The sequence below is a fragment of the Protopterus annectens genome, chromosome 14.part0, assembly GCF_019279795.1.
Source record: "Protopterus annectens isolate FY-2018-M chromosome 14.part0, PAN1.0, whole genome shotgun sequence".
Taxonomy (NCBI): Eukaryota; Metazoa; Chordata; order Ceratodontiformes; family Protopteridae; genus Protopterus; species Protopterus annectens.
In genome coordinates, this window is record NC_056748.1 from 62,703,128 (window position 1) to 62,723,552 (window position 20,425).

Sequence of the window (20,425 nt, forward strand, 5' to 3'; positions counted from 1 at the left end):
GCATCTACAGCCTTAAAAAGGGCCACAGAAGAGGCTACTGCCCTGGTAGAACGAGCACGAAATGAGGCTACTGCCCTGGTAGAACGAGCACGAAATGAGGCTACTGCCCTGGTAGAACGAGCACAACGAGCATGAAATGAGGCTACTGCCCTGGTAGAACGAGCACAATGAGCATGAAATGAGGCTACTGCCCTGGTAGAACGAGCACAACGAGCATGAAATGAGGCTAATGCCCTGGTAGGAAGAGCATAACGAGCATGAAATGAGGCTACTGCCCTGGTAGAACGAGCACAACGAGCATGAAATGAGGCTACTGCCCTGGTAGAACGAGCATGAAATGAGGCTACTGCCCTGGTAGAACGAGCACAACGAGCATGAAATGAGGCTACTGCCCTGGTAGAACGAGCACGAGCATGAAATGAGGCTACTGCCCTGGTAGAACGAGCACAACGAGAATGAAATGAGGTTACTGCCCTGGTAGAACGAGCACAACGAGCATGAAATGAGGCTACTTGCCCTGGTAGAACGAGCACAATGAGCATGAAATGAGGCTACTGCCCTGGTAGAATGAGCAGAACGAGCATGAAATTAAGAAAAAAGCTGCCCACCACGAAAATGCTAACAAAAAGAAATGACCTTAGAAAGCCAGGAGGCGCTGGTTTGTCTAGAAACAGATGAACTCAATGTCTTGGCATGAAAGGAAACAAAGCGTTGCTTGGATTTCCTTACATCTTTAGTCTTATCCAAATAATACCTGCGCCGTCCATGCAATCTTAAGTGTGAAAAATCCCTCAATACTAGTCTGAAGTGAAGGAAAAAAGGAAGAAAGATGAATGGACTGATTGCTCCGAAATCTGACGTTTCCCTGGTGCTCAGTAAGCTACAGCAGAAATCTCCACATTCCTATTTAGCAGCCTTTTTACTTGTACTTCACAGGTTCATAGGTAGGTACTAGGCTATCGGCCCAAGGGCCTACGTAAGCCTAGCCAGCAAGGTTCCATAGCTTACGCCACCCAAGAAAGTTATTTTCCTGTGCTACTGTCCAGCAGAGGCAGAGAAGTGATCCCCAGGGTGTATTTCCTATTTCCCATCCAATCATTAAGATTCTTCTTGAAGAGTGCTAATGAAGAACTTTGCTTGACATAGACAGGTAGCTTGTTCCAGAATATAGGAAGTCTCTAGGACAGGAATCTATCCCTTCAGTGTGTCCTGTTTATTGTGGTGACAAGGTTTAGGTCCCTAGAGCATGTAGGTCGGAAGGACTGGGATTTCTTTAGGTGTAGCATGTCCAACTGCTCTGGGTTTGACATCGCTTTATATGTTAGGCAGAGATCAGATCGGAGTAGGCGATATGCTACGGAGTAAAGCTGGAGTTTTTTGAGGCTGTCAGTGTAGGGCATTTGTTTGAGGCCAGCAATCCTCTTTGTGAGGTACTTCTGTGGCCTTTCCAGCTGCTGCAGATGTCTTGTGAGGTACATTCCAAAACAGGCGTTGCACTCTATAATGGGTCTAATGAGTGACGAGTAGGGGGGAACAATGACCTCTTTTTTCCTGGATGAGAACCCTTTTATGATGAGGTATGCCACGTAGAAGGCCTGCCTGACTACTGTGGCGATGTGACTATCAAAGGAGAGACTATTGTCCACCTGGGTCTCAAGGTCTCTTATCACGCATTTGGTGTTAAGTAGATTGCTGCCTATGTGATAGTTCATGGGTACAGAGTTTTTACCAAAGTGGATGACACTGCACCTTTTGGCATTGAGCTTGAGGCCATGGCTCTGACACCAGGCATCTGTCTCAGTGAGGCCCTTCTGTAGGATGTCCACATCATTTGGGGACTTGATTATGGCTCCTAGTTTGCAGTCATCTGTGAACTTCATTAGCCAGAGGCCTTCTGTGTTAGCCTGTACTTCGGAGAAGTAGATACAAACAGAAGAGGTCCCAGGATGGAACCCTGTGGTACTCCACTTGTCACTGCTTTGAGGTCAGATTTGGAGTCTGCAACTTTTACACTGTGGGTCCTGTCAGTGAGCCAGTTGGCAGCCCATCTTGTGACGTAGGGATTTATACCTAGTTTAGCGAGTTTAGCTATAATTCCAGAATAGGGGATGGTGTTGAAAGCCTTGGCGAGGTCAAGATAGGCTGTGTGGACCACCTTACCCTCATCCACAGCTTTGGTGACTGCCTCAAAGAAGTCAATCAGGTTCAGGAGCCATGATCTGCCTTTCACGAACCCGGACTGGGTGGGATCCAGAGTTTGGAGGTTACCAATGTCTGTTTATGAGTTCCATGATGATACGTTCCATGGTTTTGCAGACCAGGCTAGTTAGGCTAATAGGTCGATAGTTCCTGGGATCAGTGGTGGCTCCCCCTTTGTGGAGTGGGATAACTGTTGCTGTGCACCATTCAGTGGGCACAAAGCCTGATGCGAGGCTATTATTGAACATGGTGCTCAAGTGGGGAGCCAGTTCATTCTGAAGTTCGTGTAAAATGCAGCCTGGGATGTTGTCCGGTCCCATGGATGCTGTGTTTTTGGCTTTAGAGAGTGCAGCTTTTACCTGCGTAGTTATGATTACAGTGACTCTGCATTCTTCCTGTATAGATATGGGCCCTTTAGGGGGTGAGAGGGGGGGGTAAAGTTAGCACTGAGCCTACCTACCAGGATGTTGGCAATATCAGTTGGTTCTGTAATTTTCGTGCCTTTGTGCTGTAACTCAGCAGATCTGGGTGTTGCCATCTAGATTCTTGACATAGCTATAGAATGCTTTGTGGTTGTCCTTGGATTTAGTGGCGATTTTGTTTTCGTAGCTAGCTTTGGCATTTCCTCTGATTTCAGAAAGCTAAAACAAATATGCCCATTTAAGGGTTTGATTCAGCTGTATGTTAACCATTTTTGTATCTGCATTAGTAGCTTTTCAATGAGGAAATGGAAACAAGGAATGGGGGGGGGGGTGCTGTTTTGCTGCTGTACACCAGCATATCACAAGGCAAGTACTGTTCCACAGCTATGCACAACAAAAGGGGTCATCACTAGCCAGACACTGTTCTGCACACCACAGAAGTCAGCACAATGGGATAAGACTCCTTCATGGCTATACAGAGAAAGCACACTGGTATTTGACGGAAATATGTTAAGACCAAAACAATTGGAAGTCAGGCACCTTATGAAGTCAATAGAACACATAGAAGACTAATGGGGAGGGCAGAGGGCAATCTGAACACGAAAAACAATGATACAGAGCTGCAACTAGGGCAGAAGGAAAGGAGTAACTAGCCCAGGCACAAGCTGTCAGGGGCTAAAATAGTCAGGTGCTGATGGTGTGGCATTGCCCTGAAAAATAAATGCCAAAACTGCTACTAAATGCGGGGTGAGTGAGTGACAGAGTGTGTGTGTGTGTGTGTGTGTGTGTGTGTGGTAGTAAATACAACAATTTCCTGGTTAGTTTCAGCAAGCATCTTACCATAGTTGCAGGAGTAAAGGAAATCTGAATTGAGGGGCACGAGTTTGGGGAATCTGTACACGATACCAGATGAACCACCTACAGTTATGACTGAATATTAATTATCTATGGTCTGATGCACTATTCAAAAGTGGCTGTTCAGAATTCTGCTTTCCCTGAAGTTGGGTTTACTTCAGCAACAAATTACTTCCTTTTCTTAAGGTTTATTTAACCTCATTGTGAGAATGACCAACACTACAGTAGCAGAGGGACTTGCTCCCTGTAAACACACACCAACAGTAATGGTCTGTTTAGCTTACACAAAGCAAAGTCTAAGAAGATGGTTTCAATTAAGTGTGCTGAAGTCACACTAGTTGATGGTCTTGTAACAAAACAAATATGAAGGAAATATCTCAATCTCTGAATTAGGGAAGAAGTCAGTGTCGTTTGTACAAACTGCTTCTTATGCAGTTTCTCAGAGATGACACAAACTTCAAAAGCTGAAGTTCTGACAAAAAATGGTATGCATCAAATGAGGCAGCAGTGAAGTTGTGGAGATGTCATGGCACCAAGGAATGTAATTCACTTTATAAACACACATCATAAAACAGATATGTTGAGTAGTACTGACAAGCACATGCATCCTTGAAATTACCGGTACTATTTTCAAACAGTGATGTTTTTGGACAAAAAAATAAAAATAAAAAAAGCAGAGAAAATACCTTAATATCAAACAACAGTGCCACAAAAAGGAGACTGCAGTGCATGCAGATCCATGTGTATAAGAAAATGTTTGTGCAAAATCTAATTATGAGAAATATTTCTGCTCACTTGAGTAAATGATCACATTCAATCAGCCAGAAGCACGTAAAGTGTGTGCACCTTCTTGGAAACCATGAAGAGGTGCTGGGATGCCTCAATGCTTTCAAAAATGACACTTATTGGTCTGTAGAGGCTGGATAACACAGGGCTCCATAGCCTTATTCACAAAAACAAAGAAATTGTGGGAGGACGTATGACCATGAGCCATTGCACACTTGGGCATCATGACATCATGTGGGATCCAAGGACATTCTCTTTACTATTACCCATCTCCGAGACAATGGCCTCCGACTACGCATAGGAACCTGCATGGGAAGCAGCCCTACAATTCCAACTGCCTTCAGCATGGCACACTGCAAATAAAATACAGAGAGTGCTGGCTGACATGAATCTCGTCAGAGCCAGGACATGAATAGAGAGGCTTGAGACCGACTGCGAAAGGCAGTAGGCTGCATTCCCTAAGGAAGCATTCCTGCACCCATGACTCAAGGTCCCATGCGATAAACATTTACCTGATGTGTAGAACCTGAGCTATAAACCCCAAAGTATACATGATGTCACAATGTCGCATACCCCACCATATCAGGGTTGACAGACCTTGGCGTGCCTTGGGTCAAGGGGCAGGAGTGGATGTAATTCAACCCAAAGGTGACTCAGAGGCTATTCAGCAAAATCAAGCAGGTGGATTTGAAGCTCTAGCTAAATCAACCATGGTAATGGTTGTTACTAGCAGCCCAGAATGCACCCCCCCCGCCAGTGGGGAGTTGGGTGCACACCTTCTTCTTACCCCTCATAACCTGTCTAAGCAAAGAAAGGATACAAGCTTAATTTCCTGCTAGCAGAAGATGAACTCGGCAACAGCATGACTGTGAAGTTTGTTTTGGTACAGACTTTTCTCCAGAATGACTAGGTAACATCATCATCTGAGCTTTTATATTTGTGGTAGTGATTTTGCTGATGGTAGGTTCTACAAAAAGGTGAACCCCTTTGCAAATTCCCACTTAAGAAACCTTTGGCTACTGCCAAAGTTCTAAAAATAAAGCAGGCCAGAAACTTTTTCTCTCCATTCTCTGCATGTAGCAAGGTTGAAATATAGAGATGTCTGACGCCATGTTCCTCCCTGAGGCAAAGCTGGTGAGGTTTGTAGCTAATAATCTGATGGATAGATGTGCTCGTACACATGCTTAGTTGTTTTAAAATCTGGCATTAGAATGAACGCAGGAACTTTTACTGATGACACCTGGGACTATCATGCAGATCATGTCAGCAGCACCAAAGAACCTTCAGCTTGAAGTGTGAAGTTGAACTGCTTATACTGTAAACACTTAAACATACATCAAAGTAAAGCAATGCAAGTGTTAGATCTCAGCAGAAAACACATACTTAAAAAGTACAGTTGTGTACACTTACCATAAATGTAGATGTTCGAGTGTCTTCACTGTTGCAGTCATCACTGTAGAGTTCTCCCCTGCCGGCAGGCAGTCCTCGGTCGGCCAGAATCCCAAAGTCTGGGTCTGGCGTCGGCTGCTCAGCCATGCTGCCTGACGTCAGAGCGCCAGGAGTATAAAGCTGGCAGCCGACACCATGTTCTTCAGTTTTTCTTGCCCCAGATGTCAGGTGTTCCAAAATGAGTGTAAGCCCATACCCTTTGCAAATACACCTCAGAAGAAGGGTAAAGAAGGGAATCACACAAAAGAAAAAATAAGAGGGGACAGGAGGGAGGGTAACCCAGACTGCAACAGTGAAGACACTCGAACATCTACATTTATGGTAAGTGTACACAACTGTACTATGTTCATCGTGTTTCACTGTTGCAGTCATCATTGTAGGGTTGAACCCCAAAGCAGAAGAAAAAGGGAGATGGTCATAAAGTAGAGGGGGCGGCTAAAAGGCCCTGCAAAACTGCAGAAGCAAAGCCTGCCCTAGACTTAGAGTAGAGAGGTAGATTGTAGTGCTTAGAAAAAGTATGCACTGAACTCCAAGTTGCAGCTTCCAAAATGTCTTTGGTAGGAACTCCCCTGAGGAAGGCAGCTGAAGTGGCAGCAGCCCTGGTAGAGTGAGTCCTTATACTCCCTGGGATTTGCTTTCCATGGTGTGAATAACAAAATCTGATTCCATGAGCAATCCATTTAGAAATGGTCTGTTTTGAAATGGCTTTGCCTTGGGAACTTGAAGCATAAGAAACAAACAATTGCTCTGATTTCCTGATGTCCTTGGTTCTGTCCAAGTAAAAACGTAGTCGTCTGTGTACATCTAAGGAATGCAAGATCCTTTCCCCCTTATTTTATGGACTGGGGAAAAAGTTGGCAGGTGAATAGTTTGATTTAAAGCCACTTTCAAAACCACCTTAGGCATGAAAGTAGGATTAGTCCTTAAAGACACCCTGTCTTGGTGAAAAATAATATAAGGTTCTACAGCCATGAGAGCTTGCAACCCCGAAACTCTCCTGGCAGAGGTCAAAGCTAACAGGATGGCTGTCTTCCATGATAAAAACTTAATGTCAGAAGTAGCAGCAGGCTCAAAAGGAGGTAAGGTGAGTTTTTCCAAAACATAGTTGAGATCCCAGGCAGGAATGGGTGGAGATCTAGGGGGCCTTAAATTTTTAACACCTCTGAGAAACTGTCTCATGAGCTGGTGGGAAAAGATTGGAGGATCTGTATAATAATGAGCAGAGATAGCAGAGGTATGTATCTTTATGGAAGAGAAGGAGAGACCCTTATGTAATAGGTCTGTCAGGTAAAGTAAAATCAGAGGAATATTAGGAATAAGAGGATCCGAATCCTGAGCCTGCATCCAGGTGCAAAATCTTTTCCATTTTCCTGCATAAGATTTTCTAGTGCTAGGACGTCTGGCTTCTAAAATGACATCCATAACCTGCTTGGGTAGGAGAGAATGAATCATAGACCCTGGATTAGCCAGACAGCCAGACTGAGACTTTTGACATGAGAGTGCAGAACCTGACCCTGTAGTTGGGACAGAAGGTTCGGAGTCTGAGGTAAAACCCAAGGGGGCTCCTGAGAAAGGTTTTTCAGAGTTGGGTACCAAAACTGTCAAGGCCAATTTGGGGCCAGTAAAATGATCATCTTGGGCTTGTCCTGCTTGATCTTTAATAACACCCGTGGAAGAAGAGGTAGAGGTGGGAAGGCATACCCAGAGAGGTTTCTCCAACTGAATGATAGTGCATCCACTTTCCATGCTAGTTTGTGGAATGTCCTTGTGCAAAAAATCTGTAGTTGATGATTGAGGTGTGATGCAAAAAGATCTATGTGCGGGCATCCCCAGACTGCTGTAATCATCTTGAATATTTTGGTGTCCAGCATCCACTCGTGTGGGTCTGACATGTTCCTGCTCAGTCTGTCTGCCAGGATGTTTTGTTTCCCTGGTAGATACTGAGCTTGTAGGTCCACTTTGCAAGCTAGAGCTGTGTTCCATAGATTCATGGCTAATCTGCAAAGGGGGTAGGAGTGTGTACCCCCTTGCTTGTTTATGTACCACATAACTGTGGTGTTGTCCGTCCGTATCAGTAGTTGTCCTGGTTGTAGCAGATTCCTGAAGGCCAATAGAGCGTTCAGGACAGCTAACATTTCCTTTAAATTGATATGCAGGTGCTTCTGATCCTTTGTCCAAAGGCCCTGCAGACATTTTCCCTGCAAATGGGCTCCCCATGCGTAATCTGAGGCGTCCGTGGTTAGTATCTGGCTGGCTGGAGGCAGACTGAAGGCTTTCCCTTTGTTTTGAATACATGCCTTGGACCACCAAAGGAATTCCTTTTGAAGACAAGGCAGGACGGTGATGTGTGTGTCTAGACTGTGGCAATGCTGGGACCATACACTTTTTAGGTACCACTGTATTTTCCTCATATGTAGTCTTGCATATGGTACGAGGAGGATGCAGGAGGCCATGTAACCCAAAGCCTGCAGGAATTTCCTTGCAGATAGCGGAGTTAGAGACGCCAAGGTTTTGAAAGCTGAAGCCAGCTGTATTTGTTTTTCGGATGTCAGAAATGCCATCCGGGTTGCTGTGTTCAGAAAAGCACCCAGAAAAGTTATCTGTTGTGAGGGTGTCAAATTTGACTTTTTTATGTTCACAGTGAATCCCAGGAACTTGAGAAGATTCTGAACAAATTCTAAATGCTGGAGTAAGACATCCTTGCTGTCTGCTTGAATAAGACAGTCGTCCAGATAAGGGTAAATTTGAATTCCCTTGAGTCTGCAGTAAGCTACTACTGGAGCCAGGCATTTGGTAAAGACCCTGGGCGCAGTAGACAATCCAAAGGGCAGCGCAGAGAATTGATAGTGCCTCGATCCGGCCTCGAACCTGAGGCATCTTCTGCACTCCTGTCCGATAGGAATGTGTAGGTAAGCCTCCTTTAAATCCAATGTCACCATCCATGCATTTTTGTTCAACATTGGCAGGAGCTGCTGCAGAGTAAGCATCTTGAACTTTGGTATATCCAGGAAAGTATTTAAGACTGACAGATCCAGGATGGGTCTTAAGTATTTTGCTTTCTGGGAACTAGAAAGAGTCTTGAATAAAAGCCTTGTCCCGTCTCTGAATTTGGAACCAGTTCTATGGCCCTCATAGCCATGAAGGACCTCACCTGTTTTAACGCCTCTGCCCATTGAGTTTTTGGTAGGTCTGGCCATCCGTTTGGTTTTGGTAAGGTGTGAAAGTGGAATTTGCAACCTCTTAAAACTACAACCAGAACCCACTTGTCTTGGGTTATGCAAGTCCAATTTCGGTGAAAAAGAGAAAGTTTTCCTCCCAGAGGAGCTTCCAGGAGACATGTTCCTGGAGCCATGCAGGAGGAGTCATTGAGCCTGTTTCCCGTAAGATTGAGACCTATCTTCTCCACCCCTGGGGGTGGAAGCACTCCACTGTCTAGGTCTATGAGAGGTCTGTGCTTGGGCCCTCCCTCTGGGGTGCCTATATCTACCCCTCTGAGGCCTATCCGAGCTGGGAAAGGACCAATTTTTAGCTGGCCAATTTCTGCTAAATCTAGGAGGCTGAACTTGTAAGAAATCCTTAACCGTTTGCATGGATTTTGCCTTATCCTCCATTTTCTTTATAACCTCTTCAGCCTTAGACCCAAACAAAACATTATGTTGAACAGGAGCATCCAGTAACTTTGCTTTCATTTGATCAGGCAAATTTTGTTCCTTTAACCAAGCATGCCTTCTAATGACCATGCCAGTGGCAGCCGCCCTGCAAGAGGCCTCCAAAGCATCAAAACCACAGTGTAAGGTATGTTTTCCCACCTGCTCAGTAGCATGCATCAAATCATGTAATTCCTTATTGTCTGCACATGCAGAAATGGTACTCATTTTTTGTTTCATAACAGACAAAAGGTATTGCTCATATTTCAACACATGAAATTGACAATTTAAAGCCCTAATAGATAAAGTAGGAGAAGTGTACACTTTTTTGCCCCATCTCTCCAAAGCTCTAGAATCCTTATCCAACGGAATAGGGTTCTTAGCAGTGGTGGCCTTAACACCCTTAGGACCCTGAGAAATGGTTTCTGGATCAGCAGTAGGATTTTTATAAAGAAACTGGTGGGAGTCAGGGACTCTGTAATATCTATCAGGTTTAGCAGGGGCCAGAGGAAAGGAGTCAGGAGTTAAATTAGACTCAGAAAAGACATCATCCACAATATCCAAAATAGGAGGAATAGCCAGGGGTCTGTGTTGGGGAAGAAGTAGGATATCCCTAAGCCTTCTCTTAAATTCAGAGTACTCCTGCCCTTCCCAGTGAAAATGTTCCCTCATGTCATGTAAAGTTTCCCCAAAAGAATAATCCTCAGGAGGAGAAGCTGAAGGGATAGATTCCTCAGCATCAGAATCCTCATAAGGAGGGAAAGTATAATCCTGTTCAGAGGAAGACACTGAAGAGACAGATACCCGATCAGAGGATTCATAATCCAATTCCTGTCTTGGCCTTTTGTCAGGAGGGGGATGTGAACCCCTAATCATAGTTAACAAGTCCTCCGCCATTTTAAGCATTTGTTTTTGAGATTTAGGTCCCGGATCAGAAGAGGCCTGGGCTTGAGTCTTTGTTTTAGAAGGAGTCTTTGCCTTTGTCTTTGCCTTTACCTGAAGCTGCGTAGGCCTGAAAACTCCCTCGGAAGCCGGTACCTGCATAGCGGCTCCGGACCCATCCAAGGGAGCATTATCCGAAGGTCCTGCACCTGGAGTATTCGAAGGCCTAGCTGGCTCCTTGTGGGAGTCCGTTTCGGCAAGCGGTTCTGTAATGGCAGACAACAGGGGCTGCGAAAGCATCTCACTGACGACAGCTGAACCAGCAGCTGACTCTGATTGTAAACTGTCATCTGATTTGGACCTCGGAGGCCTATCCTTCTCCTTGCGCCTTTTATGAACTCCGGTAGTCGGAAGCGTGTCCGATGACATGTTATAATTAAATCGCCTCCCAAAGTAATGAAAGGCAAAATCATATCTCAGTTTAATAATACGTTGATTAAATCTAGCACAAAACTGACAACTAGCTATGTCGTGGTCAGGGCCTAGACAAGGAATACAGTAAGAGTGAAAATCCTTATGAGGTATTTGCTTCCCACATGAAATACAATTATTAACTTTTTCTGACATCGGTCTGGAGCAAGAAAAAAGTTTCCCCAACGAGGTACTTAGCTTTGAAAAGAAGAATGTCTTCGGTATGAAGCACCAAAAATAACAGGAGACAGCCGACCGGCACTTGCGAACTGCTTCCACCACGCGGCAAGAAAGACTGGAGAACATGGCGTCGGCTGGGAGCTTTGTACCTCTGGCGCTCTGACGTCAGGGTGGGTGAGTACACAGCCGACGCCGGACCCAGACTTTGGGATTCTGGCCGACCGAGGGCTTCCTACCGGCAGGAAGAACCCTACAGTGATGACTGCAACAGTGAAACAAGATGAACATCTGAAAGCTTACGTCAAAACCTCAGAACAGCGATTTTTTTCCCAAGGGGGGGGGGAATCGCTGTTCCGAAAAAAAACAACAACTGGAAAACATTACATAATGTGGGGGGCTGTGCCCCCACACCCCCCACCACTTAAATGTACCAACTTCGAGAGTGCACTACAGTGCCGAAAAGGCAAAGTAGGGAAAGTGGCCAAACAAATTATTTCCCAGGGAAAGAATTTGCTGAAAAGCCGCTTTGCTATTTTGCCTTTTCGCGCTTTTCAGTTAGACAAAGACGCATTCGACAACCTGCGTCTGCAACAGCATAATAGGGAGCCTTAAAACTTCTCTGCCCTTGAAACTCACATTCATTGAAACAGCAATGAAACCCACATTCAAAGTAAATACATTTTGCCAGTGGCAGATAAAAGATTTTTGCGCCGTTTTCAAATCACAGGACCCTTGCACAAGAAACATACATGTGTTCTTTGGGGTCTACTTCATATGACCTAAACTTCATTTGACTGAAATTCATTTGACTGAGACCAAAACACTGAAAGTTCAAAAGACTGAAAACTCATTTGACTGAAACTCATAACACTGACACACTAAAGTAAAATATATATGCCCTTTTCCCCTCTGTAGTGCAATCCTGGAGTTAGTATAGTTAGTATATATATATATATATATATATATATATATATATATATATATATATATATATATATATATATATATATATATAGAGTCTTAAACCATAGACATGGATATTTATAACTGCAATGAATAACATTTTGCAGAAAACAATATTTACCTAAATTATGTGGGGGGGTTGTGCCCTCCACAGCCCCCTAACTATATATACTAACTCCAGGATCTCATTAAAAATCCACAGTTTTTATGAGGAACAGAACAGAACAAAAATATGAGGCAAAAATCTGCAAAGTTTTCACAGATGGTGGTGGGTAGGGAATTCAGGCTCTTGCTACCTGCACTCAAGGTACAGGGTTCAAGCCTGAGCCACTACCATTTGAGTTCTCTCTAGCTACCAGTATATATCAACTGGGGCATTTTACACACAGACACAGACACAGACACACACAGACACAGACAGACACACAGACACACACAGACACACAGAGACACACAGAGACACACAGAGACACACAGAGACACACAGAGACACACAGAGACACACAGAGACACACAGACACACACAGACACACACAGACACACACAGACACACACAGACACACACAGACACACACAGACACACACAGACACACACAGACACACACAGACACACACAGACACACACACACACACAGACACAGACACAGACACACACACACACACCTTCAATAGTACCTGGTGTCCCACATCGCCTTCCCCAGGTAGCAGCAGCTTCAACAACACGTCCTACTCCCAGTAGCTTCAGGTCCGGTACACACATCCTTCTCTCCTGTGAGAGCAGACTCCAGTCTGCGGATGTTGCAGTCTTGATCTCTTCCATTCTATACGGTCATCACTACATAGAATTCTGGGCATCAGAGTACCAAGATGCCTTCTTCCTACTCCGGACTGCTGTTGCAGCAGTCTGGATCCCCTCTGAGTTCTGCGATTGCAGAGTGCACATGCACGGAAGTTTGGAAACACATTGTGAGACTCACCGATTTGTTTTTTTTTTTCCTTTTCCACAGCTGGGGGGGGGGGGGGGCACTGCAGTCCTATAGCATGAGCCGCCCCTGCAGCTAAGAGAATTCTGATACCCTCCTTGTAGAAGGACAGAGATGCCTCATTGAAGCTTGTAGTAGTTTATTTAATTAAGCGGGTAGATGGATGAGTTTTCTTGTTTTAACGCACGACATTCAACAGGTCAGTTATTTAAAGGCAGCTACAGACAATGGTGGGAGGGTCCAGGGCAGCTGTCTGGAGGAAAACCTGGGAGATGGAAAAACAAACAGCCAATACCAAAGTTTAGAGGTTAGTCCCTTATTTGAATATTCCTGAAAGACCTGTGAGGGTTTACCAGCTCAGCCTGTGGAACCTCATACATTTATAGTTACAAGCGCTTTTTTTTTAAACAAACAAAATGACAGCACATCATGAGCTGCCACTATACAACTATATGACAGAAAACACTTTTGCCTGAGCTTCATCAGGTCCATCTAATAGAGAGGTTTGTAGAGTGGTTTACAGTTTGATCACTAAAAATTCCTACTTTTATAAGGCTATCACCAGACTTTACTAGCCTATTTTATATCGCATACAATACAAGATGCTGTGTCTGCCTTCGTGGGGCTTATATTCCTTGAAACAAATTATAAAAAAGCTTTATTACAGAACTTTTTTTTCAGTCTGACTTGTCCTCATCACTAATTAAAATCACATGTAGTATGAGAGGCTGGGCCCACTACTACTGGGCTAGTACTTCCTGAAACACATTATGAAAGCCTAATCTTCTCTGGCCTGATAAAAAGGACTGCAGTGCCCACTTATGAGAGGCTCATGTAGGCATTAATGTGACCAGTTCCCATTCTTATTCCTGATGGAAACAGACCTTTTAACATGCAGGGAAGGTAGACACTTAGAACCACAATAGGAGACTCCCATTTTTCAAAAAAGTCTTTAAAGAGTACTAAAAATCAACAAAAATTGATAAGCATGACAACTCAGAATTTTCATTTTCTGAAAGCACCTCTGTTAAGACAGAAGCGGACAATGGACAATCCATAGTGTTGTGCATCTCTGAAGCTTAAAAACCATAGTACACACATTGTCTGGAAAATGTTTAAAAGGCAACTCTGGAGAAAAAGTCATCAGCATGTAAGGTTTGGCTTCACTGGGACATGAACTGTGTAACCACAGTAGCAAATCCAGAGAGACACAAAGCAAAACGCTTAAAGTAAAATGTATTACGATGTAACAAAAAAGAACCATAGCAAACTGTAGCAATTAACAACAGGGCAAGAAATGTTGTGCATCAACCAGGAACAACTTAGTATGTTAAGTGCAGTTGCAATTTTCAGCATAATCCACAGAAATATAATTAAACCCAGCAAGTGATGTAAACTAAAGGAAAAATATGCAGTCAAAGCACAAAATAAAATGGAAAAAAAACTATTCAAGCTTTTGTCTGTAGGTAGTCAGACACTGCTACCTGCAGAGTGCGCATTAAGGGGGAGGGCGGAATTCAGGGGGTTGGGCACCCCTTGCGTATCCAAGTGCCTATTCTGAGCACCTACATCCCAGATTGTGGTATTGGCCAAGAAAAGTTTGCCGAATGGAGATCACTGGAAATAATTAACCGAACCACATGACCCATCAACCAGAGTCCTTGAGATTAATTCTTGCATTAACTGCTACTGCCTTCATTTCCAATAGGCAGATGGAAAAACGAGAGGAGAAAATCTAAACTATATTTTACTTATTTAGTTGGGGGGTCTCTATTAAAAAATCAGGTACAAGAAATCTCCCAGGAGAAATGAACAGAAACTGAACAATTAAATATATAGGACAGACACAAAACAAGTACACACTGAAAGACAAGCAATAGAGAATACCATTTAACTAAGGTCACCAGTTTAGAATACCATTTAACTAAGGTCACCAGTTTAGAATACCATTTAACTAAGGTCACACGTTTATTCAAACAGGCAATGGTGTCAGCAGACTGGGTAAGCCAATTAGACCCTGACTGCTTTTAAAGTCTTTATGATTACAGCGTACAGAGGTCTGGTCAACAGAGAAAACCAACAGGTACATTACTCACCTTTGTTATGTAGTACTGGGACAGTGTAGCGGCATTGATGGCCCACTCTATTGGAACATAGTCATTAAATTCCAGCTGCCGCTGCAGGGTGGTGTGACAGTACCTCGCAGCCTTCTCATTCATTTCTTGATTCTTGTATACCTGTGCCAGGTAGTACAATGTATGGGTATAAGCCTTCTCGAACCTGAATGCATGGAAAGGAGAAAAATAAAGTCTTCCTGTGTTACTTTTGTTCTACTTTGCTACACCTCAGTTTCATACAAGACATTTTTTTTGCAAATGAAGATACAAAGCAAGCATTTGCCAATATGAAATACTAGCTGCACTGTCAAGATTACAACTGAAGCGGAGACTCAATTAAACAAGGAATACATTTTGGGTATCATCTTATAGGATAACTATTATTAACTTTTTCTTGGGAAAACAATTTCAGAACACAATTTTTATGAAGATTTTCAGTGATCACCCTTCACATACAAGCCAATTACTTTTCCTGTAACAGTAGATGAAGCATGAAAACTAGACATCCATTTCTCAGCTGGTTTAATAGCACCCTAAAAACAGCCACAACTCTTCAGCTGAAGGACTGATCAGGTCATCTCCAGCCTGGAGAAATTGACTAGTAAACCTAAAAGTGGAAAAGCATTGTAGGATATCAACCACTGTGGGAACATCCTGAGGAGTGTTGGCAGAAAGAACAGACCATCATTAAACATCCAATCTTTACTTGTTTGTGGAGAAGGTGTCTGTCATGACACTGCTACAAAAGCAGATGTACTGACTAGCAGCATGATGGCCACCAAGAAAAAGGGTTGTGAAGAGCAAGCATCCCTATCTTCTTGCTCTTTCTACAGGAAAGTGGAAATGTCTTGCTGTACTTGTGAAGAAGAAATATGGAGCATTATAAAGGGCACAAATCGCTGGGACAGTTTTGAAAGCCAGACCAAATGCAAAGAAAGTCTTCCACAGCCAATTCCATTGTAGGACTCTGAAGGCTTTAAATGCCTACAACAATGGCTAAAACAAGGTCAGAGATAATGTGGGCTGCTCAAACAGTATGACACAGGCTCACAACTGATCACTGCTCATATTGAAGACAATATCCAGGAACCTCAAACAGCAAAAACTAATACCACCACCGAGCCAACAAAACAAGAAAGGGCAAGGACGAACCAAAATAAAGTTTAATGTAAAACTGAGCACTTTCATCCGATAGTGTAACAGACTTCTTCAGAGTAAAAAAATGTGACACACAAGCACAATTAAGTATCCTTAATTATCAGTCACATGCTTCCACACACGGATTGAACTAATTAAATAAAGTGAAATCAAATAAGAAAAGTACACACAAATAAAAAAATGTGAAAATATATAAAAAACAGTTATCTTTATAAATATGTTGATATGAAAACAAACTTTATAGGCTCTTGGTCTTAAAAGACTTCCAATCGATATCTGTTCATTAAGCCCGGGGGGGGGGGGGGCATAGCAATTCACATTGCACTAAAAGGTCCTGTCCAAGGACCTACTCTAGGGCTTTTAGGTAAAAAATCGAACCACAAAAAAAGGCAATGGTGACCAGGGCTGTTGTTGTTGATGTGCTTTGCAAGAGCACTACTGGCCTTGTTTTCCCATTATCCAGGGAATGTCAGTGTATACGTTCCCTAAATTTCCTCTGGGTTTTCTCAATATAAACGCCAGAGCATTTTTGACAATAGGCAACATAAATCACCCCTAGTGAGTTGCAATTATAGGAAAAATAGCTTTAAAGGGTTTTCCGTTGACCATTACAGCGTCCCCACCAAAGTTAACCTACATTGGTGTTGTCATGCTACATTGGGAACAAAACCCACACTTACCAGTTCCAGGTTTCTTGTGTGGGTACTGACAAATAAAATTTCCGTGCTCCAAAAAGTTTTTTTATAGTTTTATCCTTTTTATATACCACAAGCGGCTTATTGCCTACTCCGTCTACAATGCCATTAAAACAGGTAAATATTGACCAGTTCCTATTTAGGATCTCTCTAATCCGTCTGTCTTCCGAATAATATTCCATTACAAAAGCAGTAGTATAAATCTCTGTTGGGGACATAACTTCCACTAAAAATTCATCTACTGACTTAAAATTGGTTTTTATTAGGGGTACAATACCCTACCTTCCTTTTTTGTACTAGATCACATCTAATGGAGTCAATAAGTTGGGTAGGGTACCCTCGGACATGAAGCATTTCCACTAATACTTTACTTTCCACCTCAAATAATGTGTTGTCAGAAATCATTATGGCCATCTGTCTATATTGCCCTTTGACATGCCCCTTTTTTGAAAACTGGGATGGCTACTCTGGTAGCGTAACAAGCTGTTACAGTATGTTGGCTTCCTATAGATAGTGCTCACTATGGCTCGTTTCCCATTCTCTTTAAAGATTCTGACGTCTAAGTAGTTAATAGACAAGGGGTCAAAAGAATATGTAAACTTCAAAAAGGGGGTGGTAGAATTTAAGTACTCAACAAAGGGGGCCAATGCCAATTGTTTCACCATCTCAAGCAATAACGATATCATCCAGGTATCTGGTATACATCTTCCAGGGAGGAAGATCAAAATGGTTAAATAAAAGTTCTTTTCCATTGGATAAGAACAATGTTGGTAAAAATCAGGGCACATGAAATGCCCATAGCCACCTCTTAACCTGCTGGAAATACTGACCCTCTATAAAATAAAAAAATAAAAAATTGTTCTTTAGGACAAGTTCCATGACCAAGTTTACAATATTAATCTAATTTTGAGTTATTTTGGTGTTTTCACAGAAAAAGTTATTGAACCAAAGTAACCCAACATCATGTGGAACAATTCTACTGGTTCCACTTCTAACCATCGAAATTTCAAAACATCAAAGTTCTGATCGAGACCAGAACATTGAATTTTGAAACATAAAAGGTTAAATGTGTAACCAATAAATAAATAAATAAATTTTAACAATTGTATGCAGGCTTCGTCCCCCTGCACCCCCCACCCCCCCTACTTTAATATTCTGAGACCGCACTACAGTGGAGTAAAGGGAAATCTCCCATTTAGCGCTATATGCATGGGTGCTAAACGGAAGATTTTCCGTACCCTATCTGTAGTGCCATCACACAGATGGCACATAGAGACACACAGTATGCAGGGCACCTTGGTGCCCTGCAAAAACACAAACATTATCCCACCTACACTTACCGTTTTCTTCCCCTTCAAACCTTCGATGTTTTAAAACTCGATGTTCTGGTCTCGATGATCTGAACTTCAATGTTTTAAACGTTAAGTATACAATATCCTTAACTTTTTAACAAAAACTCCCAGGAGTCTCAACATCGGTATGTGAAACCTTCTAAACTCTTTCAGCTTGATGTCAATATACTTGGCTAAAGGGAGGGTTTTGGAACTAGCATTGACAATGGGACTCATGGGGCAGGTCTGTGGTACTTTTCTGCATCTTTGGGATACTGAAGATAGATGCTACCACAGGGAATTTTATGAAAAAAAAAATCATAAAATCCATAGTTGATTTGTCCCTGGTCCAAAAGGTCCTTCAAAAAATAGTCAATTCTTTTGTAAGCTAGATGTATAAAATTTAAATTTCTTTGTAAAAAAAATCACAATTCAAAACATAACTATTCAGTCAACTAGTGTGTGGAAGCATGCGACTGATAATTAAGGATATTTCATTGTGCTTGTATCACATATTTTTTACTCTGAAGTCATCTGTTACACTATCAAATGAAAGTGCTCAGTTTTATATTGCTCACACTGGCAATCCAGCCTGAGGAGTACTTTCTACAGAAGGGAAAAGACAATACAGCCAGGAGCCGACATTAATGTACACCTTGACTCGCACATTAATAAAGCAAAACAAGACAAATTTGTTAGTACTCTGCAGGCTTTTCCAAGCACAGTAATAATCTACATGACAGAGAATATTATGTAGAATGAATGTCACCATGGTAGCCACAGACTTGTAAAAACTTGTTCCACCTGACACTGAATATCAGTACCTGATATGATGCCTTATTGTCTGGGCTTGCTGGGTAGCTGTCAAGAGCCTCTAACATTGACAGCAAAAAGGCTCAAGTACATTTCTGCACGGGTCCCACCAGAGAAGGTTTATGCCTTCCAAGAAGCATTTTACTTATCAGGAATCCTTTTGCAAGGCATAAAATATATTAAAAAAAAATTTGCTACATCTATTCTTTTTTGCTTGGGTCTATCACTGTTTTGGCATTAAGGACCAATATCTCCTCCCTTGCTGACTCCCCACTGGCATCCACCACTGTAATGTTTCACCCTGCTTAACTCAATCTTAACTTAATTAACTATGTACTTTTTATCTTCAATAAAAGATGCTCTTTCTTCACCCTCCTCAGCCACTCAACTTCCTGCATCACATTTCTCTAAATCTGGTTATTATTCATATTGTTTAATATATGCTCACTTCCCAAGAAACCTGGAAAATTACTCAAGTTAAAATGCCCCGTCTTGAATGACTGGGAAAACGTTAAAAACCTTTACTGGAAGCATACATTTTTAATTTTCTTCACAAAACTGAGGTAATATGAATTCATTCCCTGTAAAATATGTATTTGACCCTCTCAATCTACAGTCCATCATACTACTTGTAAAGTAACTCTACACATTCACTAAATGAACAGCATTTCTTAAAAGCAATGGAAAAGTAGTAATTACTGCATTTATTGCATTCACCGTCAATTACTGTTGAGCAGCAGTGCCTATACACCCACTGACAAATGAGTACTTGCGTTGCACATATTAAGTAGATGGCATTTTTAACTATACTCATTTACTGCAACTGTCTGAAGCAGAGTCCCTCTACAGCCTTAATCACCCATCTGTGACATTAAGCCACAGCGTGTGCATGCAGTGAACAGCCTACATTCAGAAAGAGACACACCGATCTTCAGCGCACCTTCCCACATATACACACCATCATTAGAATTGCACCAGAAGTCTACATTTAGCAGGTAAGTCAGACTCCCCGTACGGAAACAAATCATTTAAAAATCAGCCTGCTGCAAGACAATCTGTTTAAAATTTTCTTTGTTCCTCAACAAACTGCTTTATCTACATCAATACATGAAATGCCTTGAGTACAATCACAAGTATATGAGTATATTATTAATATATTTCCCTTTTCATAGTTAAATCATATGCTAGAACAGAGGCTGGAAATATTTGCCTATTTGTTTTGCCAAATGGTTTGTGGCCTGCTTTTAGCGGAGGCAAAGCACTATTTGGGCAAATGATTTGGTCAGTATGGCAGTGTAAGCAAAAGCAGACTGCAGATGACCAAAAGAATCAATGGGACTGACGAGAAGTAGGGAAAACAGACCTAAGGGGGTACCTGAACCTCAACAGAAGGCACAGTCTTACATTTCAAAACTGCAGGGGAATTTGACAGATTGTCCACATCTTTTAAAACAAATTTAGGCAAGACTGCCCA

General features: G+C 42.4%; 1 protein-coding gene across 1 annotated transcript in view; it reads right to left on the bottom strand.

The window, feature by feature from the left end:
- Window positions 1–20,425, bottom strand: part of LOC122788868 (kinesin family binding protein) — a 338,092-nt gene that overhangs the window by 211,534 nt on the left and 106,133 nt on the right. The window contains exon 4 of the mRNA XM_044055773.1: window positions 14,934–15,117. Coding sequence (XP_043911708.1) covers window positions 14,934–15,117 — 184 coding nt within the window. The remainder of the gene's footprint in view (window positions 1–14,933; window positions 15,118–20,425) is intronic.